We start from the raw sequence: 25,730 nt of genomic DNA on the forward strand, positions 1-25,730 counted from the left end.
TCGATGTGACGGGCGCGGCCCAGGCAACCAGGGTGCTGGGAGAGCGCGGCCTGCTCAGCGCGGGCGGGAGGTGAGTGAGTGAGTGACCGCGCGCACGCCCCTCCCTTCTCTTCCCTTTCCTTCCCTCGGCCGGGCTCCCCCCTGCGCTGGCGCTGCCGCTCCGCGGGAGGCAGCGGGGAGAGGGCTCCGCGCGGCCCCGGGCGCCCGCCGCTCCGCTCCATCCTGGGCGCGAGCGGGGGGAGGAGCGGAAGCACTTAGAGCCATTTTGTGCGGGGCCGCGCGCCTGGCCCGGCGCCCCCGCCGCGAGCAGCGGCCGCCGGGCTCCCTCTGGGGAGACACGCGCTGGGGGTTGGCTGCCTTTTTAAGAATACATTTATTTATTTATTGGGAGRAGGGGGCTTGAGGAGGTTCTCTGCCCGCTGGAGGCGAGCGAGGGCGTCCCGGCGGGCTCTGCCCAACGGCAGCCACGAGCCCTCCCGTGGGGGCACCCGCCCGGGGACCTGCGGCGGCCGTTCGCCGTGGCGGCGAGGGGAGCACGGGACGGGGCAAAGGGGAGCCRGGGCCCGGCAGCGCCGCGCTCCCGAGCGGGCTCGCTGGGGCCAGTGCCGAAACTGGTAGCCCGGGATCTCATTTCAGGGACTTTTTGTTTGTTTCGGGGCACTCGAGCGCGTGCTGGGCTCTTCCCGCAGAGTGCTTTTCATGTCGTTGGAATAAGCTGAAGGAGTTACTTTATCTGTTGTTATTAAAGCAGCGTGTTACTTATGTCAGGTGTATGTTGATCGCTTTGTCTCTTAGCTCTATTTTATTTTTCTATACTTAAATGTTATATTTGTTGACTATGTGCGCAGTAAAAGAGTTCCTGAAACTACAGTTCACTTTCTCTTTTTCAACCTGTTCATATTTCACTTACAGTAAAGCTGTAGAACTTGATTACATGAGAAATCCCTTAGTGTCTCTGATGACCCTCTTTTTAAGACCGAAATATCGGATTTACTTTGCTCATTGCCAGAACCAGGTGTAGAAGTTGTGGAATTTAACAGTTCACTACTTTGAAATCATGAGTGCATATTTTAGATAGTGCAGGTCAAACTGTTCRTCATGTTAATTGAAAAGTGCAATCATGATAAATCCAGTTGGAAAGTGGCAATTTATCCTGTTCTTGCAAAATATTACTGATGTGCTTAGCTTTTTCAGTGGAGATCCATGGTGTGATCCATCCCTTAATACACAGCACTTCAAGTCATTCTATTAAATTTAAAATGTGAATGTTTCCATTGTGATAGACACAGTATTATCTGTTAAGCACAGAGATAACTAAGGAAATCACTGTGATAACTAAGTGATGTAATAAGCCTGATGTTCTAAAGTCTCCAAAAGTGCACTGAGCACRGTGAGAGAAATATAACCTATAGCAGCAGCGAGCTCCTAAGCTGTTTGTAAGTTAATGTAGGTGCTAAAAAAAATTGCATATACAAAAAACTGCCCACTGTCACTTAGTTGTAGTAGTAGGAAGCTCGGATTTGAYGACAATAGGTTTTATAAAACACTACCTTAATAAAAAATACCCAGGATGTTTTTTAGTACAACTCCACTCCAAGTGAGTACTCCAAGTACTCACTCCAAGTGAAAACAGGTGGCAGTAAAATAAACTTGGGTAATGCAGTGTACTGTAACTCGTCTTCAGCATGTGCACTAAAAAATATTGCCAGGTAACAAGAGCTGGCTTGGTAAATAGCAGTGTGTTGGGCCCAGGGGATTCAGAGGGTGATCTTGTTTGCTCCTGCTGCTGTAAGGAAAGTGCATGTGGGAGCTTTGTGCTGTGCCTGGAGATAGGCAGTGAGGATGAAGCATCTGCCTTTGATGTCTTTCAGCTGCTCTTGTGGCAGCACTTGGGTGCTCTTTGGAAACTTGCCATGAGTGGCTTCGGGATTTGCAAGCCCTCAGAAAACTCAGCTTTCTTTTTGGTACTTCTTTGTAGTTATACGTGATAYATATTTTTAATCTGAGTGTATTTTCATGGGCTGTTTGAAAGGTAGATCTCTTTCCCTTGAGGACTTAAATTCTGTTGAAATCTTCAAGACTCCTTCTAAATGCTGAAGGAATTCAGGCTTTAAAATCCTTAAAGTTGTAATGGGAGAAGTAGGTGATCTAAATATAGGGGATCTATGAGCATTCCTGTGCGATCTGAAGTTATCTTGTTTTATTTTGGATGACYGAATAGAGCATCATCAGTTGATTAACAGTCTCGTGCACTTTACTATGTTTCAAATTTGTAGTTAGTGATAATCTTAACTTTTGGACACAGCTGCCCACTTAAAGCAAAATGCTTGATCAACTTCTCATGAGAGAGTGAGAAAGGTAGTGGTGGGGAGAACAGGCTTTTAAGATGGARGGAAACTCTTAAATGTGTATTACAAAGATTAGGAACAGCAAACTGACACAGGTCAGAGATGTCTGTATATGTCTGTATCAGATATTAGAAACCCTTTCCATTGCTCCTAGTGATACAGTGCATGGTTGGAAGAGCTTTCAAGCCCTTCATAAAAAGTTACATGAGGTGGGTATAGACTTGTTTGGCATAGTGTACTATATACTGAATGCCACTATTTGTTAAGGAAGCTCTTTTTCACTTGGTATGCATTTGTTTGTCTCTTTGGCAATAGAGAAGCCCTTAGGATTCAAAACCTTAATTGGCTTATTGATGTTTTGGTGAAAATAACAAAGAATACTTAGTATAAGTGGTGTGTGTTCTCCCCCTCACCAATTGCATGTAGGCAAATGCATTCTCTTTAGGAAGCTGAGTGTTCACAAGTGAGAAACTGCCTATATTCATTTTCTTCTGTATGTGTGCATGGCAAGAGTATTTAAGTTTAAAGCATCAGTATTGTGTGTAGCTCTTCAGTGGAAGGCATATTGTAAAGAAGTGTGCCTCCAGCAAAGCTTGCCTCTGTTTGTTAAATACTTARGATATTTGTGGGCTTTCTTTTTTCTTTTCCCACCTCCCGCCTAGTGTTTTATAAAAGTCTTATTGAGGTAAGGAAGTATGTCCAATAATAAAAGGAATTGTGGCTAATTAACATAGATCTGATATAGTATTTGATGGGGTACTGAGTCATTTGTCACCTCTCCCCCCCCAAATAACCTGACATTCGCCAAATACTAGTGGTAATGTTTTCAAATCTTGCTTAAAAAAAAAAAAAATCAGAGATACTTAAATTATGGTATGAATGACTTCAAGTCCTAATTTTCTGCCTTGTTTTAAAAAGAAAATAGATGTAGTCAGGTGTCAAATGTCAGTTTGAAGAAAAAACTATGCACAAAATTAAGATTGGCTTAGTTAAGTAGGGAAGAATTGATATACTCTCAGATATTGAAAGAACACTTGAGTTGTTTTTGTAAGGGTGTATCATGACATATCTAGATTTGCTTAGGAATCTTGTCATGGTGATCTATTGTACTTTGTATTGTACACTATCGGTGTTTCAGTAACCTAATACCATGATTAAATACAATTTTAAGAAGTGTGAATGTCTGACTTTCTGTTTGTTCTGTGTACCCTAGTAATGACATTAGTTTTTTTCTTCTCCCCCTTTAGAGTTCACAATGACGAATGAAGAACCTCTCCCGAAGAAGGTATGTTTTAAAATACTTGGKTTTTTTTTCCCCCAAGTAGTCATGACAACCTGTTAAATTGTGCTTGTTCTGTTCTCTAGGTTCGCCTTAGTGAAGCTGACTTTAAGGTTTTGCCTAGAGATGAGCTGATTCTAAGGTAAAATAACAAGCATTTTTTTCTATTGCAACATTTTGGTGAATTCTTAATGGAAATSATGTAACTTTTTTCATCATTGCTTGTAGCATCCTTGTTATGATAGCTTTTCATCCTTTTTGTAAAAATCTCCTTGTCTCTCATATTTTGAAATACTTGAATTGGACAAGTGCTTTTCTGAAGGAGACAGAATCCTGAGCCTTGTTTTTCAGTCCGTGAGTAGTTTTCTTTTCCCCACTTGCAACTTAAAAGGCTTAGGTTGCTTACATTCTTTCCTAGATAATCTAGCAAGTCATTCTTAAGCATCAGAAAACCATTGACTCCATACTTGTAATGACTTATTGCTCTGACGTGTTCAGACTTTAAAGGTAAAATATATTAAAATGAAAATCTCACTCAAAACACACAAAGAACAAACGAAGAACCTGAGCATTTCTTTTCCTGCTATTTAGGGAGAGGAAGCTAGATGTCATATGGAAGAGAGATCAGAACCAATTTCCTCAATTCTAAACTAACTTTAATTGTACTTTCATAAATTCGTATTGGAGGATAGTTGAAAGAGAATGTGAACAGTTAAGTGGATTGTATTAATAAACTTACCTCAACAAACTTGGAAGACCATGTTTTAGTTAAGGTKTTAGCTAACCTAACTAAAATCAAGGCTTTCTTCTTCTAGATTTAACATTTAATTGGATTCTTTTTGCCTTTAATGATGGCTTATTCTGTGAGACAATTCTGGGCTTCCTAAAGAGTTCTTGCAGTGGTACAGGCTGTTTGAAGAAAGAAACCAAAGGCTCTTTGCTCAATATACATGAGAGCACTTAGTCTGAAAAAGGAAAACTAGGCATTCAAGGATCATCAGGTTTATCTGCTGGAGTAGCCGGTACATACCTTTTGGTAAAACTTTAGCTCTTAGCTTGTGGTACGCCATAAGTTATTAGCATTGTTACAGTATATTGATCTTGATTTAAAAATCACTGTTTTATCTTTGGGTTAACAAAGACTGAACTATTGCGAATGAGGGTGCAAGTGCAATGTTTAATAGGATCAGCTACTCCCTCTTGTGGGCAGATCAGTGGAGGGGACAGCTTTTTTTCCTAACTGTGTCTATGTAGTCCTTCATATGTTTAAAACTGCCTTCTGGCTTCCCACACCTGAGTATCCCCATACCCAATTATCTGGGTATGGGGATAAAAACCAAGTTCCTGATGAGTGAAATACCAGAGCACAAACTTCTCCAACAGCCTCAGTGACAGAGGGCAAGCAGGTGACTCTTGATAGTGTCTCTTTTACATATTTTACTATCACTAAAATGGGACTAGACCTTCCACCGCCGCCTCCATGCTTTCTGTGTTGATCACGCATTTGTCCATAGAGGATTTTGCATGGAATTGCTTGCCAGTGGGAAGGGAGATTGTTGTTAAACATTGGGGGGGGTAGGGGGGGAGGTGAGATGCGAGCCTGATGTCTAACATTGCTCTATGAAGGAGAGATGTGAGAGGTGTGAAGAGAATATATATAATTCTTTTTTTAAAGAAATATTGCTTAGTAGCAAAAATACTTCCTTGAGATTAGGTGGTTCAGGCATTTTAAGTCCTTGTCATTTCTGTGTGTTTATATACATGCACACATACATGTGCTCARGTCCCAGGCTTATCCCTGGAGAGTAGCAAGCTAGCTTCTGACAGTAATAAGTGTCTTGGCCTGCTGCTCTAGAAAAGAGATCAATTTTCACTTTATATTAGAGTGAGACTGTGATGGAATCTGCATAATGAGGTGAAGTAAATCAGTAGTTGAAGTATCTCAATGAAAAGATTTGGTGATATSTAACAGCTGTGTTGGCACTGAGTCTTCCTCTTTGTGTAGAGAGGAACTTACTGTGCTCTCAGAAAAGCCCCTTGATTGATTAAACTGCCACTTGTGCTCAGAAATAGAATTTTAAAAGCCATTTTTGATCCTGTCTATGTTATCTGTTTGCATTAGCCGTTAACCTTACAGTACCATTACTTTTTCACAGAATTTGGTGCATGTTTAATGGATTTCTTAGCAGAGTTTGGTCTTATCTGTGATTTCTTGTAAAACTTGACATGAATTGTTAAGGTTTTGCAGGTTTGTAAGTCTGATTGTAAAGACAGAAAAAGAATGTTAAGTTGTACACATTGTATTTTATTCAGAGGCATGTCTACTGTTTACAGGCATAGAAAACCATGCATTGACTGCTGCTGGATAATTTCAAAATAAGATGTGGATTTTTTTGGTCAGTGCTTTGGTGGGGCTAATGCTTTCAAGATATTTGTAATTTGGAAGGTTTGATATTTGAGGTAGTGTATAATCTCTGTACAAATTGCCCTGATAAACAATTGTTCTACATACGTATTTTATCAGATCCTGTCCTGTGAATGAAAACTTCAGTGTTCTTCTGTGAAGTGCATAGTTKAGGTTTGCTTGCTTCTTATTTATGTTTCTGGTGTTGTCTGGTGTCTGCTTCTTATTTAAGTGAGCTGGATCCACACATTGAGAAGCTCCAGTGCTTGACCTTCTAGTTATTCCTGCTTGTCTCATTACTTGTAGCTGTGGACTCATTTCCTTCATTCTTGCCATCAATTTCCTTTTTTTAAACACGATGGCCACTTGGCTTGAATATGTAGGAGCTGCTGTGATRGAAGAAGAGCCAGAAACACAATGAGCAACCCCTTTGGTTCATAGCTTAACTCTTGACCAGTATTTATGTGATTAACTGTAGTGGTTAATCTATAAAAATCTTGAAGCATCCATATCTGCATAAGCAACTCTGATGAAACAGGCAATATTTTAAGTGCTTGTTGAAGGGTTGTGCTCTTAGCAGAGACTTTTAACCAATGTAAACATAYAGTAAGTCACATTTTGAATAGCTTAAGAGCAATTCACCCTCCCACACCCAGAATGCTTGTCACTTCTTACTGGAGGAAAAGGACTGCAAAGCTGGTCGTGAAAAATGAATGCTCCAGGAAAGCTAGCTGTCTTTGAAAGTGAAATTTACAGAAGTGTTTGGAAGCTGTCACATCTTCAAATCAGTTTCTGGCTAACAGTAATATATTGGGTGAATGGAGCGAGTTACTTGGTATTACTTCAAAGTTACCTTCTACTCCTGGTGAGCTTGCATGTGCTCCCTGAATGTTAAATTAGTTTCTCTGCAGTCTCGCTATTTTTTGTACAGTTCTGTGTCTCTGCTCTGCAGCAACTTACAAGCAACATTTTAATGAAATTGTTCAGCTTCTCAGTGATCTGCTGACTGGACAGTGACATGAACAACCCTGGCAGATCAGCACCAAGACTGATTGATGCTGAGTGATACAGATTTGGTAGAAGAGTGGCTGGATTTAACTTTCCTTCGTTCCCTGATACTGCTGAGCTGTGCCAAGCTCTATGCGGATGTGTCAGATGGGAAATACGGGACAAAGAGGACAGGACAACTCTAAGCTTGTTTRAAGCAGTGCCTTGTTAAGTATGCACAGTTGCAGTCTGTGATAGGTGAAGAGTGGTCTTTCTTGCCTGTTGGAAAGAAAGGCTTAAAATTTAAGTCTGCCCAGTAAGTCCTAATAAATTACTAATTTACRTTGAATAAAAGTATATGGAAATTCTCAAATAGGTTAACTGTTCCTGTGTCAGTGTAAGAGTCTACTTAATGTTTGYTTTTTAAAAACATTTCAAACTAATGCAAGTATGATGTTTACTTGATCTGGGTGGCAGGGTATTGCTTTCAAGAAGGAAGGAAGAAGTTTTTATCTGGGAAGAAGTTTCCCAGTTAGGAGTTCTGTACACTTTCAGCTGAAAATGAGCTAGTAGCAGGCTTTTAAAATATTGCCATAATTAAAAAAAATTAAACCTTTCTATATTTAATGTCATTTTTGACATGCTTACAGAGTTTAGGTGTGACTGGGGCAGAAATGTTTTCTCTGAAGAGCCCAGAACGTTAGCTAGTTGAAAAATGTTTAAAATTGCAAACATTGTTCTTAAAGTTAAGTGTTGAGACTTTCTTATAACTTAAATGTTTTTAATGTATTTTGGTGTCTTATGGGGGAGCTTTGTATTTATATGCAGAGAATTACATTATATTGTTTATGAATACAGTAGAATTAAAATTTCCAATTGAAATGAAATAAAAATGCGCTCCATGTGGGGCATCTGGTGACATGTGTTGAGGTTTTTTTCCTGTGTGTGGTGGGATGTAATGGAGCACCCACATCTTGTGTGTGTGCGCCTGTGCACATGCTCATGGTCTGTCTTATGCTTAAAAATCCATGGAAAACACTGGAGTTATGCATCATACCTGGAATTTCTAGGTGATGCTATACTTGCTATTAACTTAGTCTCTGCTTTGGCTGTTTTAGTTTCAACTGGCCATAGCTGAGCAAATGCATCATATTACAATCCTACAAACTTGCTGTTCTTACCGCCTTTTTCAAGCTCACTGTGAACACTTAACCACGTGGGAAATCCATGTAATGGGAATTTGAATTTTCTTCATCCTTGCATGTCAAAAGCTGAGCGTCCATGCTACTGAAAGAACTAAAAGAGCAAAACTGTTGTGCATGAAGATTCAGTTACATAGCTTAAGATCAGCGTTCCACTCCTGGAAATCCTGCCCTTTATGTTAAAAACAGATTCTAATTTTCTTCTCATGAACTATTTGGTTAGAGAATTGTTATAAGGAGTTACCTGAGATTAGATGTACACAGTTGTACATTTCTGCTTCCTCATAGATTCATTGGAACTCCTATGCTAAACATAATAAAGAAATACAAAGATGGGTGTTAACACTGTGCAAAGCTAGAGCATTTAAAAATACTTTCAGTGGCTTCAGGTTCTTTAAACTCTTGCTTCTGTGATAGTTCCATTAAAAACTTTAGCTTTTTAACACTAGCATTGTGAAGATTAGAATTATACTTTAGTTTCCTAAACATGTTACTACTGTCATGAAGGGGAAACAGTTATACTGTGAAATAAGATTGGGGGGGGGGRGGGGGGCAAGGTGTTTAGCAAAATGAATTATTAAGGACACTAAGCAGAGCAAGTTACCGCAAGCTATAAAAGATTGCAACACATGTGAAATAGGTGTGTGAAGCTTTAAGCTGAAACTAAGTTGTCTGGGCTGTCACCAGATGTGTTTTAATCTCCCCAGTATAGGGGAACTCCCTTTTCTTAACTGTTGTTCATCCATTCAGGACAAATATTTTGACATGCTAATTTTCAGGATTACCAGAAGCTTAAAATAAGGGCCTATTATGTGTGTTTATTTTTCTGGCATAGTTAATGGGGGGGAAAAAAAGTGGTCTACTTCATCAATGTATGTTTTTAAGCTTCAACTTCTACTACTTCATTTCTTCTGATACTTTGGATATCTTTCAGGGTCCCTATTATCAATGAATTTTGTTGCATGAAAGTTTTGGGGGTTTCTTTTTGTGTGTGTGTCTTTGTACTTGTGTTTTTTTTTTTCTGATTTCCTTGAAGTAAGAGGAAAAGGAGGTGAATTCCTAGAAGAGAAAACAAGTTTTGGCTTCTTATGGTATTACAAAAATGGTTGAGAAGTAGGTGTGTGAAAATGAAGTTGCTATGATAGAGAAACTTCAGATCTTTGAAAACTGATYGATAGTTTGTCATCTGTGGTCATCGTAAGGTTATACAATTCATTAAACTTGTTTTAGATTAATTGCTATGGTGTTGACCAAACTTTGTCTGTCTTGTTGAAACATAATGGCATAAATATTTTAAGGTCTGTAGACYGATCCTTCTGAAAGAGTTGGTAAGCRAAAGTACTAAATCCCTGACCTRACGTGTTTAATCTCACACCTTTTCYTTTGGATGTTGAGTTAGTTCTCGCTCAGCTATTAGCATTTTTGAGAGCTTATGTATGAGAGCATTTTTGAGAGCTGCCTTTAACTGTAGCTCTTTATTTGAGAAGATTGAAATAGTTAGGTTGCCCTAGACTTGGCAAATTGTAGTGTCCCACTATACACTAAGCTTGTTCAACTATTGGTTTGGTCAGTGGCATAACGATAATGCAGGTCTTTGTGTTACGATTTCTGCTACATAATTTAGTTTTGATTATTTTGCTTTTAGATGCATCTTAGGTATTTTACGTGTGCAAAATAATGTTTAATCACAGTGTTCAAAACAACAGAATAATTTTAAGTGGCAGCATGCGGATATGTGTTTTTTATCCTCTTTCTGAGGTGCAACAAAAAATACTTTAATGGAGTTAAGTTAACTTTTCTAAAAATCAGGAATGTTATTTATCCAGTTATGTAATTTTCTTGTGATGCTGATTACAGTATAAATGTATGCTATGAAGGAAGTATGTGCCTTAATTCAGTAAACTAAGATTGAGAAAATCTTTTTCTCCTCTTCTCTGCGATAGGTGGAAACAATATGAAGCTTATGTGCAAGCTCTGGAGGGCAAGTACACAGACCTGAATTGTAAGTTAGTCAAATTTCAAAACGGTTCAAGTCCTTTAAGTGTTCATATGAGTAGAGCACTCTGATGTCTTGTTTTATAAAATCATAGGAGATAACATTTTTTTAGATTATTGTCTGCTATGCAAAAGATCCATGTTTTTCCTATTGCAAGTTTTCAGCCTTTTTGTTCTGTTCTTCTGCTGTTTTCTTTTGAAAATCTTATGTGGCTTTTAAAGTCCTTTTTTTGCATTTGTAGGGTCAGTTGTACCCAGATTGCTGAGTACAGAAAAAAGCCCCAAACATAAACACACAGATTTAATTTTATGACTATTGCAGCCACAGGAAAAAAATATCCTCTTCCAGAATACCCTAGCAATGTTTATTCCAAGAGAATTTTTTTCAGAATTGGAAACCTGAGGGATTGTGGGCGGGGGGGATAGTTTTGAGAGACTGACTGTTGAGCCTCAATGCTGGATCAGATAAAATAATTTGAAATACCTTGTTTGTATACTTCAGTCTTTCGAGTGAGGTGATTTGGAAAACCCAATCTTACTCTCCAGTGACAGCAGTGGAATACATTCTGGAAATAACTCAGTTACTAATCACAACTCACTTTCAATAATTGCTTTGGTAGTTAGAGAATGAACTTTTTCTGCTTTCCATTCATGTCTTCAGTCTAAGTTACAGAAGTCTTGGTATCACTAATTTTATCCTTCTGTCAATTTGAGTGGTTGTTTTCTCTTTCCTTTTCTTTCTCGCATTTCCCATTCCCTGCCACACTGTAATGTTCAAGTTTTGTAGAGAAGAAAATATAGTGTAAGCTGAGATATTATAATATAGATAATTTGTTGTAATGCTTCCAATTTCTCAAGTTCAGCAACTCTAATGCATACTTCAGTAATCAGTATTATTGAGTTATCTGCAAAGAATAATCTATATTCATACCAAAGCATTTGCAATGTTGTGCTTAGCTTATAATTTCATTCATCATTTCTATCATTTTATATGTGATAAGTAGCAGGAGAAATATTTACTGTTTGTGTTGCACTGCTTGTGTGTGTTCCCACTGATATAATTAGGAAACTGTATGTTGCTTCCTTGTAATTTATATTTATATATATATATAAGCCTTTATAAATATTCATGGACTAGAAAACTTATCTGGTTATGACTCGATTGCTGTTTCTGAAATTTTCTAATGTTGTGCTGTTTGCTCATGGAATATTGAGAGGACTTGCAAGGTCGATCACAAATGTTACTGTTTTAGAGTCTGAGGAGTACTGTTTTAGAGTACATCATTTGCTGGTCCTGGCAAAAATTTTCTAAAATACCAGGGAATTTCTTCCTCAGCAGTCTCTGAATGCAAACAGTGATAGTGAAGGATAGAGTAGCTGATYAATTTAGCACTTGAATAGCTAATTTATGTTAAAACTTTTAATATTGAAAAATTCAAGGAGAGATGTACTTAATTTACTTTGATGCTCTTCTAAAAGTGGTGTTTGGATCTTTTTTTATTTCTGCTTATCAAATTTATACTTACTTTGTTTGTGTGCTCTTTATAAATTAGTTTGATTTCCAGACCTTCTGTTGTGTTCAAGCAGCTGTTTATGAGAGAGTGCTATAATATGGGCTATTTTACTGTTTTTATTAGCTAATGATGTGACGGGGTTACGAGAGTCTGAAGAGAAGCTGAAACAGCAACAGCAAGAGTCTGCCCGAAGAGAAAATATTCTGGTGATGAGGCTGGCAACTAAAGAACAGGAGATGCAAGAGTGTACTGTAAGTATTTTTAAGTATTTTCAGACTGGTACAGAAAAATACCTGCTTTTGCCTGAGCATGCACGTACCCATTTGCTGTGCGTTCCATACAAAATGGGATGCTATCAACAGTTTATCTAAAGAAATGGCAGGGCACTAAAGTTTAAATATTTCACTTGGTTAACAAAGATTGCTTTTCTAACTTTGCTTTTTAATATTACTGTTTCCATTTATTTTTCATCAGCAGCTGTGCTTTGGTAGGACTTTTGTTCCAGAAATGTTGCACCAGTTTGCAGCAGTAGCAAGCTCTTGCATGACATTTATCAGCTCTACATAGTTACTAAAAGTGTTATGCTAGCAGTGGAGACAGGAGTGAATTGAATTGAAGCCTCAGGATAAGATGGAGCTTTTGTTTTGTTTTAAAAATTTTTAGATGGATGTTTATGCTGAATTTGGGTATCCCTTTCACAAGTCTTTAACTTCATTTAGTTTAGGTGGCCTAGTCTAATTGTAGGTGACAAATGATAGTGACTTCTCAGAGGGAGTCCTTTCAAAATTAGGCAGAGTTTGGAATGTTTCTGATGCTTTCTTTGTTGTTACTKTTTCCCTCCTTCTTTTCTATGTGTTTTCTGTGTCTTTCTGTATTTAACTTTTTATTTTGAAACTGCTTTTACCAATGAGCTTTTTAGTCCTTTTTGGAATCACACTCTTAATGTTGTTTGACTTGTTGCTCTAACTGTCGGTTCCTGAAAGAAGACTGTAAAGCGATGCTTGATGCTAATTTGTGTAAACTACTCCTAAGAGCTACTCTTGAGAAAATTAGAGATTTGTGCAAAGCCAGTCACAAATGTTGAGCATTCCTTCTRTTATTTTGCTCTTTTAGCCTCCCCGCTTTTTGTTTTTCTGTAGGTTTTTCTGTAGGTTTTCAGAGCTGTTAGATGTAGCAATATAGGACTTAACTCATGATTTTTGTCTGTAGCAAATASTGTTCCAAAATAAAGGGAGTAAAAAGTGTTTTGCATTGGTAGARTAGGAATCACAGAATTGCAGAGGTTAGAAGGTACTTCCGGAGATCATCCAGTTCAAAGCAGGGTCTGCTGGAACAGGTTGCTCAGGGCCATGTCCAGTCAGGTTTTGAATATTTACAAGGATGAAGACTCTACAGCCTCTCCTGGCAACTTTTTCAGTGTCACAGTATTAAAAAAAAAAAAAAAAAAAAACCCACATGTTTAAATGGCATTCTCCATATTTGAACTTGTGCCCCTTGTGCCTCTTGTCCTTCTTTCCACTGGGTACCGCTGAGAAGAAAGGTTCCATTCTCTTGCCTCCCCACTCCTTCAAAATCGAGGTACTTCCATACACCAAYAGCTCTACTTCAGCTCTTGCCCTGGCAGGGCAGCCACAGCTCTTCTGGTCTCTCGTGGTGACAGATGCACCATGTCCTTAATGGTCTAGGGGACCCTGCACTGCACTCATCCCAAGTTGTCAGTGACTCTTCTGCTGGGTAGCCTAGCACTAGAGCCAAGCACTTCAGCTGTGGCCTCACCAGGGCTGCTTGGAGGGGCAGGATCCCGCACCTGCTGCCAACACTTCCTAGTGCACCAGGAAGCAGACTGGGCACTGGAGCTGCGACTGTGCTAGAGCACTCTTCCATAGTAATGCTCAGTAATTCACAGACTGAAATAAAACAGGCTTTGGTTTTTCCAAGGTCTACTTGTCGATTAAAAATCAAATGTAGAATCTCATCAAGTGCATACTTGTTTATATTTTAATCTTTCTTCYTCTGTATTTTTAAAAGGCCTTCACGTGTTACAAATTGTGAATTTTGACAAGATCTTAAAGACTCTGGTCTTTTGTCTGCACTTACAGTGTCTAGGCTTTCCAGAACATCCTTTTTGAAAAATTTGTTATGAGCTTGTGGTGTGTGTGTGTGCGCGAGCGCATGTCTCTGTTATTTTAAGCCAGCTCAGTTTTCCAAATTGTTGACACACACAAATTATGTCAAAGATGTTATCTCTCTCATGGAAATGTAGAGAGACTTCTTGGAAGAAGAGAAAAAAAACTACTGTATAGACACTATTGTCATCTTGTTGTTTTCACAATGAACACATGTACGGTTTGAAGAAGTTGACATAGTTTGCATTAGTTATTAAAGGATAGTTTTTCAGTGAGGTAAGAGTAATAAAACAAATTTTGGAAGAGATGCAAAGTTGAACAATAGGTTGCTCAATCATTTGATAAATGAGCAAACACTATTCACTGTATCATGATGTATTTAAGATGTCTAATTTTGAGTCCACAGAATAACTTYCCTTCTTTATACTGAAGTTAACCATGTCTTATAATTCGTATTGAAATCCTGTAAAATATACCATTGACATGTCATAATTAAGCATTTAGTGTTTTTTATGACAACATAATTTGAAAGACAAAACATCTTGCATGTCAAGTTTCTTAAAATTACAGATAAGCATTGTTCTTTGAATCTGATTGTTCTTGTTAGCCATGTATTGACAGGACATACCTAATATTACAAGCTTACCTCAGTCAATCCTTAATTTAACCAAGTCTGGAAAAAAAAAAAACCCCACCAAACTGAAATGCTTGAACATAAGTGAGTCTTCTAATTATCCATGTGCAAAACATTTGGCTAGTTAAAAATACCATTCCTGTTTTAAAATAGGGTGTGATAAGCCTTGTCTTAGTTGTCGTTTTCATTTGCACAGCTTCTTGAAAAGGACAAAACCCAAGAACCTCTCCAACTTATAAAAGTTAYCTATTCAGTCGCTCTCTTTAGGCTTTGCAGTTAGGTGTTTCAGATCACAACAGAGTCTCAGGACAATGACTGTTAAAAACAAGACCGTGGCTTGGTATGCGGTTTTGTGCGTAGTTCCATTCTTGGACTGTGTGCTGATYCTAGCAGCAGAATGGATTGGGAGGGAGGAATGACAGAAGCTTTTCAATCATCTGATTGGTTTGGAAAACTTCCTGAGTGTAGCATAGGATGGCTAGCTAAAGAGCTAGGTGGGTCTTGAGAGGTTTAATTCCTCATCCAACCCATTCAGTTCTCATCCCATGTGCAGAAGCCTTATGGTTCCTGCTGCCTAGCAAGAACACTCCTGACCGCCAAAAAAAGGAGCTTTTTGTTAGTAAAATGTGGTGAGGTGAGGTAGTGGCTAGTGTTTCTACAACTGTTGTTGCTGCACAGAGCATTATTTCTGAAGAGAAGGTGATGAAAGAGTGATTGCTGTTTCAGGGAAAGGCCTTAACACCCTCCCTAAGTTATTGCACAGCTGCTCTGGGCTRTAAGCAGATAGCTGTTGGGAAATATTTGCCTTTCAAATAGCTTTTCCCCATCTCCTACGTGGAAAAAAATGAGTGGAAGCTTCTCCGGAGTGCAATTGGACGATAGTACCTAGATAGTCATACTATTAATTTGCATGTGGGTAGGGCTACTGTTCTATTGTTTTGCTTTGTTTTCTCTCAGTATTATCCTTTTTTCCTTTCTACCGCTTCCTATAAACCGCGTTTRTAGTTGCACTTATTTAGGTTGCTGACATTCCTTGTTAAAATTCTGATTTGTGTGTGTTTTTTCATATCTGTTCTGTGGGAATGTTTTTAGACACCTCTAGCCTACTAAGCTGTTTGCAAGAAAATGTGAAAAGTGGAGGAGTTGAAATGTTTTTGCTTAACAAAGAAGCAGTGTCCAAACAAACCCCTCAGCCTGCTATTCTCCTGTTTAGCATACTTGAGCATCCTTTTGCCTTGGGCTAAAGCAGACAGAGATGATACCAAGGCCATCTGTTGTGCTTGTGGCCTTCATTGCAATTTGTCCAGCTTGAAAGCTTTTGAAAAATGCTAGCTAGTGTGTGCTCTCATGTTTGAGAATACCAGTAGTGGTTTTACATGCTRAGTGAAGGCATGTCAAAATCTGGTGCTGGATATGATTTTTCCTGTATTTTCAATTTGATTTTGAGGTCCTGCTGTCGCACCTGGAGGCAGGTGGWTTTTTTTGCTCGCTGGCCCTTCTTCCCTGCAATACAAAGGGGAAGAGAGAGACAGCAGGGAGTAATTAGAAGCAGTAGGGCAATGCGTGGCTGGGACTGGCCAAGCAGGGACATGAATGGAATAAAGAACTCGGCAGAGGTATGCCTTAAGAGGTGTAAATTGCCTTGGATCTGGAGAATGTTGTTAGGCCTGGGTTACTCCAAAATTCGGAGTGGAAAAGGCACCTCTAGAGAGATGGAGGGAAAATCCATGTTGGACAAACTGGAGGAATGAATGGTGGTTAAGTTTGGGGAGGCATGTTTCTAAGTAACGTTGATATCAGCAGGTTCTCAGTTTGCCAGTGCTTTATTTCTTGAAAGTCTTTTGCACTGTGCTGACTTATTCCTTCTATGTTTCTTTTTGGATACATATAAATACATTGGTAAGAGCTTTAAATAGACAGACAAAGTAGGGAGATTATTTCGAAAAATATAAGCAGCGAAAGTAGATAAATGTTTTTGTATCAAGTCAGTGTGAAGTTGATTTGAAATATTTCAGCTTTTTTAATAACTTTGAAATGATTTGAAATAAAAGCAAAAATTGGTGCTACTTTATATAAATTATGTCTTCCTAAATTGAGAAGCGAATTTGAAGTCACTCCTGCTCATCTTTTAAGATAAGCAGGGTTTTCTCTTCATCCTGGTGGTGTGAAAGACTCCACAGAATAAGTGACCATACAGGAAATTGGTTAAACCTTTTACTGTGAACGTCCTGAACAAGCCAAGTGTATGTGGGGGGACACTTGCGCTGTCCCTCTGCTACACTGGAGATGTCTTGCACTGCTCATCAKTGAGGCTGCGTGTGCAGAGGTGTCGCTGTCACTCTAGTTGCAAGATGTATTAGAGCAGCAGGCGCCCTTCCCCCTGATTTTTATTAACGTTTCTTCTAATGTAATCTTACCTATTTAACTGAGAAGTATGATGTATACACATGGAGCATAATAAACTGAACTTCAGAATTAACACTTTCTATATAGGTGAATGTGATTTGAGTGATTAACTGGATTCTACTTGTGCTGTTTAATAGCCTGTTTTAAGATTCCCTGTTGTGATGGAATTCAAATTGAAACACCTTGAAGAGAAGATGGCAGAGGGGATCCTATTTAAATAAATTGTGGTTTTGAGGAACAAATGTTACATTTAAAAGAAAATCTTGGTTATTCCTCCCAAAATGTTAATGGTTAAGTCTTCAGGTTGTACTTATTGCAAGAGAACCTAAACCCAAACAAAACCTGTCTAACTGATGTTGATATTTCTATTTTTTCCTCAATGATTTTGGTTTTAAAAGAGGTATAGACAAAAATCATATTGTAAGTCACTATAGCCCTGGCACCAAAAAAAAAAAAAAAGACAAAACCATCTTAGTGTTTGGTGTGTGTGTTTTACCAGATGCTTAGATCACTCCTTTTAAGTTCACTGAAGTTACGTAGGGTTTAACCATCTGGTTTAATGTAGTGTATTAAAGAAAAGCAGCCTTGAAAGATTCAGCTGGAGTGGGGAGAGATTTGGGGAGCAGGCAAATTAATAGGAAAGTGGCTCTTTATGCTCCCCTCTTCAGGTTAAAGTACAGAAGGGGAAAGCAAGGTTCCTGAATATTGTCTTTGGAATATGTGGTTTTTAATTGTATCTAAATGATTATAGMTTGTTTTTTAGTGATGTATAAATGACATTCTGTTTTTGTTTTATGCAGAATCAGATTCAGTACCTCAAGCAAGTCCAGCAGCCTAGTGTTGCCCAACTGAGATCAACAATGGTGGACCCTGCCATCAACTTGTTTTTCCTAAAAATGAAAGGTGAACTGGAACAGACTAAAGACAAACTGGAACAAGCCCAAAATGAACTGAGTGCCTGGAAATTTACGCCTGATAGGTAAACAAAACAAATACTCCCCAGTCAAGACTTCCCTGACAGTCCCACTACGAGAATGCTATGGTGGGACAGCCAAGTACTCGTTTCCACACCAAGACTCAGACGTTTTGAGCCAAAAGCCACATTCTTATACTGTCCAGCTTGTAATGCTTAATGTAAAACTTATCAGATGAACCTTGTGTTTCAGCTTTTTCTCCCCCTTTGCTTCAGAGGCCTGACGGCGTCGGACTATTCTGAAGAAGTGGCCATCTCCGAAAAAAAATACTTTCTAGAACATGTAGACATTTGCAAAATTGTTCTATTTGAAGAAAATAGAGGGAAAAACAGAAGTCTTAAAGTCTGTGGCACACTGTGTGTACAGACAGTTTGGAGGAGAGAGACCTAGAGATTCTAAATCATGAATTGAACATGTAAAATTCCCGTAAAATGTAGAAGTGGAATATGCTTCGCTCTTAACCTTGAGCCTAGTGACTTAGAGACACTGTAAGTCAGTTTTGCCAATAAGACTGTGGACTTCCTGCTTGTTCACTGAACTGCTGGGTCAAAACTCAATGAGGGGAATTTTGCATTAAAGGGTTTATTTGCTAACCAGTTCTGAATAGCCATGAGCGCTATTTGCTATCACCTCAGTGGTAGTGTACACATTTGACTGTTTAGCATCTGGGCTCTGTAACACTTGATGGAGCCTTAAGTCAATGTTGCTAAATAACGAACTGTTCTCTGGATGGTTGGAAGTACTGTGGACGCCTCAAAATTAGGACTGTACAAAAATGTACGTTCTATCTAATTGCAGGTGTAAAACTGTTGGAAGTGATACCTCTTTGATCACAACTAGCATGTATAAGTGAAACTAGTTGTGATAAGTATTTTGCTGCATGTTTTCATGCAGCAGTGAGAATTTTTCAGTCTTCTGAGAACTGATCTCATGCTCACTACAGAAGGCACATGCAATGGCAACTGTCTTCAGTGTTGGTGGGATATTTTTATTCCTTTGTACACCTGTTTTTTTTTGTATTGCACTTCTATATAAAATGTGCCTTGAAATAGTTGTAATATATAGATCAAGGAACACTACTGGTTATATTGTTGTATTGTGAAACTCCTGGGATGAACGAGAATTGGACAGATTGTTATTTCTGAATTGTCTCGTTCTCTGAAGAAAGGGAAGATGATATTTTAACAAACCAAAAAACTTTAAATGCATGCATTTTTCTTGGTGCAATCAGTGAAAGGAGCCTTTGCTACTCTGTTGATGCCTCTGTTCTGTTGTCCCAAGTTACTTGTAAGAATAGCAATACAGGGCAGCTGGGGAGTGCATGTCTGAGGTGTGTAAAGTAAAATGCAGACTTGATACAGCATACGTGTATTCTTACTTTTTTTAGCAATTTAAGTTCTTTTTAGCAAACTCAGGTTTTGATTTTCAATTCAGTTGGACAATATTTGATGACTCCAGAAAACTCAATTTTAAATTTTTAAGAGGTCCAGCTTTCATAGAAGGTAAAGAATTTAACTGTTTGGTAAAATTATGATCTTTATTAAGATGGCATTACGTATTTTTAAACTCAGGAGTATCTTAATTGTTTGTGCTTTATTAATATGGAAAGGAAGAGTAGTGTTTTCATTCAGGATTATTTTTTGCACGAGTAATGGCTTACAGCAAAAGAAAAACCTTCAGAAAAAGTTTACCTTTAAAAAAGTGATACATCTGGAATGATTTTGCTGTAGCAGTATCTAAGGTTTTAATGATCTAGCATCAAAACGGAGGTAAGACTTGCATTAATAAATTGTTAACGTATTACCAACCTGTTTGTAAAATTTACTATAATGTGCGGACAGTGGCAGCTGTTGGGATTGTTCATTTGGCATGCCATATAGATTGCTTGTTTAACTTGGAATTTAAAAAATGACTTAATACATTTAAACTCGGAGATTTTTATTTTTAAGATGTCCTCAGGCTCCAAAGTTATTTGTACAACTGAGGAGAGACAACTGGCTATTGCCACTTTCAGAGAAAGTGTTTTTTAAGAAAAGTATCAGAATTTTGTCACTTTTGTAGTTGCAGCTTCCTCTGATACTTGTCAAATAATTGAATCTAACACTGTGGTGAATGTACATAATATATACATGCAATAGCTGGAATACAGAAAGTTAGATTTATTTCCTGGTAAATAGAGGTTGTTTTCAAATTGGGTTATGATTTGATTCATTTTGATTTCTGGAAAGGTAAAGAAATGCTGACTCATATGTGAAGGGCCTGCAGGATTTTTCAGCTCTCTGCTGCCCTCATCACGCCAGCCTTGTTATTTGTCCTTCCTCACATGCAACTACTACTGTTTTATGGCACCCATCCTAGTATTTGAAAGAGGTGCTGCTCCTGTTCAAATCTAACCAGTGTTCTGAAGTAACACATTGACTGTAGCCCTAAGCAGTATCATTTCTGGACCTCAACCATAGGTGAGGGTGTACAGCATAATCGTTGCTGGTGTCTGGAGCAGAAAATAAAGGATGTGTAAGCAAAGGAATGGCGCTGCCAAGCAGTTTAACAATCATTGAACATACAGTATACCCTTGAATTAAAGAGAAAAAAAAAGATTTGCAGAAGCCTTGCTACAGAAAGTGGTCTTCTGAAATTTAACCATTCATATTCTTACAGGTTTTCTTGCATGTGTGTTCGAGCAGATTTGTGAAAGTGTTGCCAACTTGAGTTTTACAGACAGTAGGAGTTATTTTAATAGTTGCTGGATTTATTACTTGTGCATGTATTGTCTTTTACATAAATTACAAGAGGAGATTGCTTGGTGCTTTACCGCACTAGTTCAGAACATCTGGAAATCTTGATGGGAAGAAATAGCATTATAGGTAACTATGCAAATTTCTATACAGGTAATAAATATTTTACACTTTGGCAGTAGTTAACATGAAGAAATTAATGGGATTCTAAAATTATCCCTATTTTAAGGTAACTGGTACTTGCTAATACTACAATTTTACATTGTTTTGTGAAGAGAAAAATGTTAAATGACTTAAGCACTGTGAACCTCCTTGACTTGTAGTGCTCATGAATACAGTAACAGGAATCTGCAAGTGACTAAAAATCATTGCATGTCTGCTTAAATGCTTTTGGGATAATATGCCACATTGCTGATTTCCCGAGTGGTCCTGCTTTATACAGAATGAACATCTTGAGGAAACTTTTAACTGTATTACTTGAATTGTATTAGGTCAGCACAATTTAAACGTCAAGGACCTGGCATTGGACATCACATCAAGAAAGAACAGGTTGCTGCCTTTAGCAGCGTTGCAGGCTTCCAGGACTTACACAGCCGTATTTCTTCTGGAGCGGCCCATCTGAGAGATTTGGGAGAGCCAGTCGGAAAATGTTAAATGGGCAGAGCTGGCAGAACTTAATGACTGTCAAGGGCTTGAATGCTTAAAAGGCGGCTGACTAGGAAATGATCATCTTAAGTTCTTTCTACTGGATATTGTGGTTGCAGGAGAGAACAGTGGCTGTGAATCATAGTAGCAGAAATTCCTGTTTTACTTTTTTAATCTTTAAAATTTCTTTCCATCTTTGTCAGTTGCTTAAAAACATCTTTAAGCCAACCTTCTTGGTCCCAGCTTAAGTCTCTTTTTGTTTWATTTTTTTTAACAGAGCTTACACTTCAGTAAGAAAGAGGACAGCTTTGTCGTGTTGCTGAGCCTCATAAGAGAAATATTTGTGGCTTTTGTCTTGACTTCAGCAGACCAAGAGTCTTAGAGGACTTTAGCTCTTACCTTTATGGAGTCAGCTGTATTGCCTATATATTAATTTGCATACTACTTCCTATAATGCTTTACAATGCAGTTTTCATCGTGAAGATTAAAGATGTGTGATGCTACCTCTTTAGTAAAGACAGTGTCTTGTCAGTTCAAAATATCTTTTCTCTCTGATATTTACCACTTATTTCTGAAATCGGATATCCTAAAGTGTTGTTGTTTATCTGAAATGTGGCCATTCTAAACAAATAGTAATATACTTCTTACATTTCCTGCCAGTTTTTAGTGGCACTTTCTCCTCGCTATGCAAGATGTATACAGAAAAAGCTGACTGAAGGAATCATGAAATGGACTGTGTGCAGTACTGTATATTCCATGAATTGAAAACTGGACACCCAAATTTACCCAGATTACATTCAAATGAATGTCTACGCTTTTCGAAGAAGAATGGATGTCACCATAAAAATGAGCATGGGATTTTAAAGTTTTCCCCAAACCAACCTTCTTCACTCATACATAATCACTAAATTATACGAGTACAATAAAAGAACATGCTTTTTGTTTGTATACGGTTCAATTTACACATTTTATGCCGTCCTTGATTTTGAATTACAAGGCACATCTTTAATCAAATATTTAACTCCATTGGGAATCAGCACATGCAAGACTGTGCATACTGATAATCCAGATGTTAGTATTTAAAAAAAGAACAATTTGCTCATTCATATTTTCAGTATTAAACTTGCCTTCCACTTTACGGGACAGCGCCAGAAGATCAACTGACGTTGGAACAGCATGTGGTAACTATAGGGAGACTTTCTGCTATGACAATTATGTTGAGGCATAATGTTCCTTGAATGCAGAAATTGTATCTCCTTTTTGTCTATAATGGTGATTGAGGAAAAGTACTGAATTCTTATATTCTTTTTGTGATAGATGGCTCTTTCCTTTGCAGCCAAACAGGCAAAAAGTTAATGGCGAAGTGTCGAATGCTTATCCAGGAGAATCAAGAGCTTGGAAGGCAGCTGTCCCAAGGACGTATTGCACAGCTTGAGGCAGAGTTGGCTTTACAGAAGAAATATAGTGAGGAACTTAAAAGCAGTCAGGATGGTAAGGGATTTTTTTAAGAAAATGGAAGTTGCCTTGCACTTCTAGCTTAATTTACTGGTGATGCAGTTACTGTAAATTCTCTTTTGCTAGAATGAAGGATAGTATGAAAAAATGACAGTTGTATGTCTTTACTGATTGCCTTAATTATGGAATCAAAAAACAATCCTAACTTTGGGGGGGATTTGCTGCTCCAGTAATGGGGGGTTTGAATTTGACAGACTTTTTTTTTTTTATTTTAGGACTTGTTATTTAATAGGAAATATTTAAATACCTTATTGGTGATTTGACAAGATCAAAGCTGTTAACATTGCATGGATTTACACATGCACTGAGAACAGAATGTTTCTTTGTCACTTGTGACTCATTTTGCATTTATCTTGAGGGAAACCCAAGGATTTTAGCTATATCTAATGCAACAAAAAAAAAAATTTTGTTTAAATAGCTCATCTGGAACAGTGTTCCCTTATTGTATTCACAATCCACATTGTGCAACATTATGAACCTTGAATTGAAATTACCTGTAAACTCTGACTTCCTGCATAATTTAAGGGGGGGGGAGGGAGGGCAGAGAAGCTAATTTTGTTTTCCAGATTTTCAGTTAGAGTTCAAGATAGAGTGCTTAGTTTCTGATTAAAATTTGACTTTTTCCTAGTGTTAAAAATAGGTTGTCTAGTTATTCCAATAATTCTTGGGGTGTGAACTCTGCGACATTATTGCATAAGTCTTGATCTATTTTTTTACAACTGAAACCTGTAGGGCAGCATAGTTGTATTTCAGTACTGCCCAAGTCTAGTAYATCCTATATTTAAAAAATATTTTTTCCTCTATAATCATTTTTGAGGAAATATAGTAAGAAGTGGTACGTAATAAAGTTCTTTATGAAAAGTGTTTTCTATAATGGCATTAACCATGGATATTTTGTCAGAATAGTTAGATTTTTGCTTCTTAACTATTGTAGATAATGTATTTCACCTGAAYTAATCAGTTCATAATTGAAGCAAATGTGCACGTTCTTTAAGGGTATTTGTTACAGTAGGGAAGAAACAGTTATGGGCAAACTAAGACTATAACAAGAAGACCACTCTTATCTTTCCAGTAAATATTTTTGTATGTCTACAAGAAGGCTTTTTAAGTTAGCATTCTAGATTCTTAGAGAATAATCAGTTTGCATTTTTTCTGTCCTATCAGGTTAAAGTAGGAGACTTAGGGTTCAAGGATTCTTTTACTGTTTCTATATCACGTTTGCACTACTCCAAAATGTAGTCTTCATTGGAAAGTCTTTTCTTCATGTATATAACCTCCCATTTGCTAATAGGAAAGTCAGCAAAAGATTGAACTTTTCTTTTAGTGTCCTGTTACACAGGATTAAAAGCAGTACAAGTCAAAGTTTTCTTGAAATGTGACTGATGCTTTTTTTTCTCACTGAATACACTGTTGTATTCAAACCTGTTACATACAGCCATGTAGTTCATGGTTGCACTTTTTTCCACTTGAAAGTACAATCTRTTTGCAAAATAGTAATTGCTTTAATTCAGCTATTTTTCAAATATCTTCCTTTTTTTTTGCCCAGAAATGAATGTCTTCTCATAATAGCATTTTCCTGTGTTCTTCTCTTATATTCTGAATAGCATCCAGTTTAGAATGTCCTCCTTCAGAGGCAGAATATCAAAAATTATGACTAGAAAAATAAGTTTGCTGCAAAATTCCAGCATAAAATGTTACTACAGGATTTTATTTGTCTTGTCTGCAACTCCAGCTATATATGGGCTATTAAGTCTTTGCAATAAATGTGCTTTCTTTATATAGAATTGAATGACTTCATCATCCAGCTTGATGAGGAGGTAGAGGGTATGCAGAGCACCATTCTAGTTCTCCAGCAGCAGCTGAAGGAGACCCGCCAGCAGTTGGCCCAGTACCAGCAGCAGCAGTCACAGGCCCCGGCTCCGGGTACCAGCAGGACTCCGTCGTCGGAGCCTGGCGAGCAGGGCGAGGCTGCGGGTAAAGACTGCAGCCGCCTGGCTAATGGACCAAGTAACGGGAGCTCCTCCCACCAGCGGACGTCTGGGCCTGGATTTTATAGGGAGGGTAGCGGCACGGAGGATGACTTCCCGGCTTCTCCAGGGAACGGTAATAAGCTGGCCAACCACTCGGAAGATAGAACTGGTAGAGGAGGTGGTAGCTACATAAACCAACTCAGTACTGGGTATGAAAGTGTAGACTCTCCCACTGGCAGTGAAAACTCTCTCACTCACCACTCAAATGACACAGACTCCAATCATGATCCTCAAGAGGAGAAAACAGTGAGTGTGAAAGGTAACAGAACTGTGGGTTCTCGTCATGTCCAGAATGGTTTGGACTCCAGTGTAAACGTGCAGGGTTCAGTTTTGTAACATTTTTCTGCAGCATTTTTATACAGTGTCATTTAAATTGGGAGAGGATACTGTCAGAAGCCGTTTAAATTAGTGCATACTTGTCACACTTTTGCCTTTTTGTGGGTTTCTTTTTGCTTCAATACCTCTGCCACTTTGGAAGTTTTAACAGTTAATTACGTTGAATGTTGCTAAAAGGACGTTTGTGTAGCTCAAGTTATTTTTATATGAGTTAATGTGAAGTTGAAATGGAAATTATTTCCACAAAGTATAACATAAATGATGTCTGTACAAATCTGTGTATATCTAGAACCTGTGCTGTGTAAGGGCATTCTTGCTCATACTGTTATACTTACACCACCTTCAAGGATTGTCATAATAGCTGTGGGTTTATGACTGCCAAGTTTGCCCAGTACAGTAGTTTTATCACTAAAAGACGGACTTGCTGAAGGAGTCCCGTAGTAGTTTTCAGTGTTAATTACAATTTTTCCCACCATACATCTGTGCATTTTCTCCTTAGGTGACCGAATGTTTATGAATTGTGTGCATAGTTACTCAGTTTTTAAGAACTGTTGTATCCTGTTTATGCATATTGCTCTGTGACTCCAATATTATCTTACC

The 25,730-nt window shown here is 38.2% G+C and overlaps 1 protein-coding gene across 1 annotated transcript; it reads left to right on the top strand.

Annotated features, from left to right (window-relative positions):
• Positions 1-25,730, top strand: WTAP (WT1 associated protein). Its single transcript, XM_026044753.1, has 8 exons — positions 1-70; positions 3,596-3,633; positions 3,714-3,769; positions 10,164-10,222; positions 11,853-11,980; positions 17,696-17,874; positions 22,586-22,740; positions 24,547-25,730. Exons 2-8 carry the CDS (start codon positions 3,604-3,606, stop codon positions 25,128-25,130), a joined length of 1,191 nt encoding a protein of 396 aa, XP_025900538.1. The 5' UTR covers positions 1-70; positions 3,596-3,603; the 3' UTR covers positions 25,131-25,730.

Source organism: Nothoprocta perdicaria, unplaced genomic scaffold, assembly GCF_003342845.1.
Source record: "Nothoprocta perdicaria isolate Ctin4 unplaced genomic scaffold, notPer1 scaffold_38, whole genome shotgun sequence".
NCBI classification, from domain to species: domain Eukaryota; kingdom Metazoa; phylum Chordata; class Aves; order Tinamiformes; family Tinamidae; genus Nothoprocta; species Nothoprocta perdicaria.

Excerpts from the sequence above, each read along its gene's own strand:
- WTAP (XM_026044753.1), top strand. The coding sequence starts at position 3,604 with ATGACGAATGAAGAACCTCTCCCGAAGAAG. Across the intron at positions 3,634-3,713 it reads AAGAACCTCTCCCGAAGAAG|GTTCGCCTTAGTGAAGCTGA; the intron begins GTATGTTTTAAA and ends TCTGTTCTCTAG. Across the intron at positions 22,741-24,546 it reads ACTTAAAAGCAGTCAGGATG|AATTGAATGACTTCATCATC; the intron begins GTAAGGGATTTT and ends TTCTTTATATAG.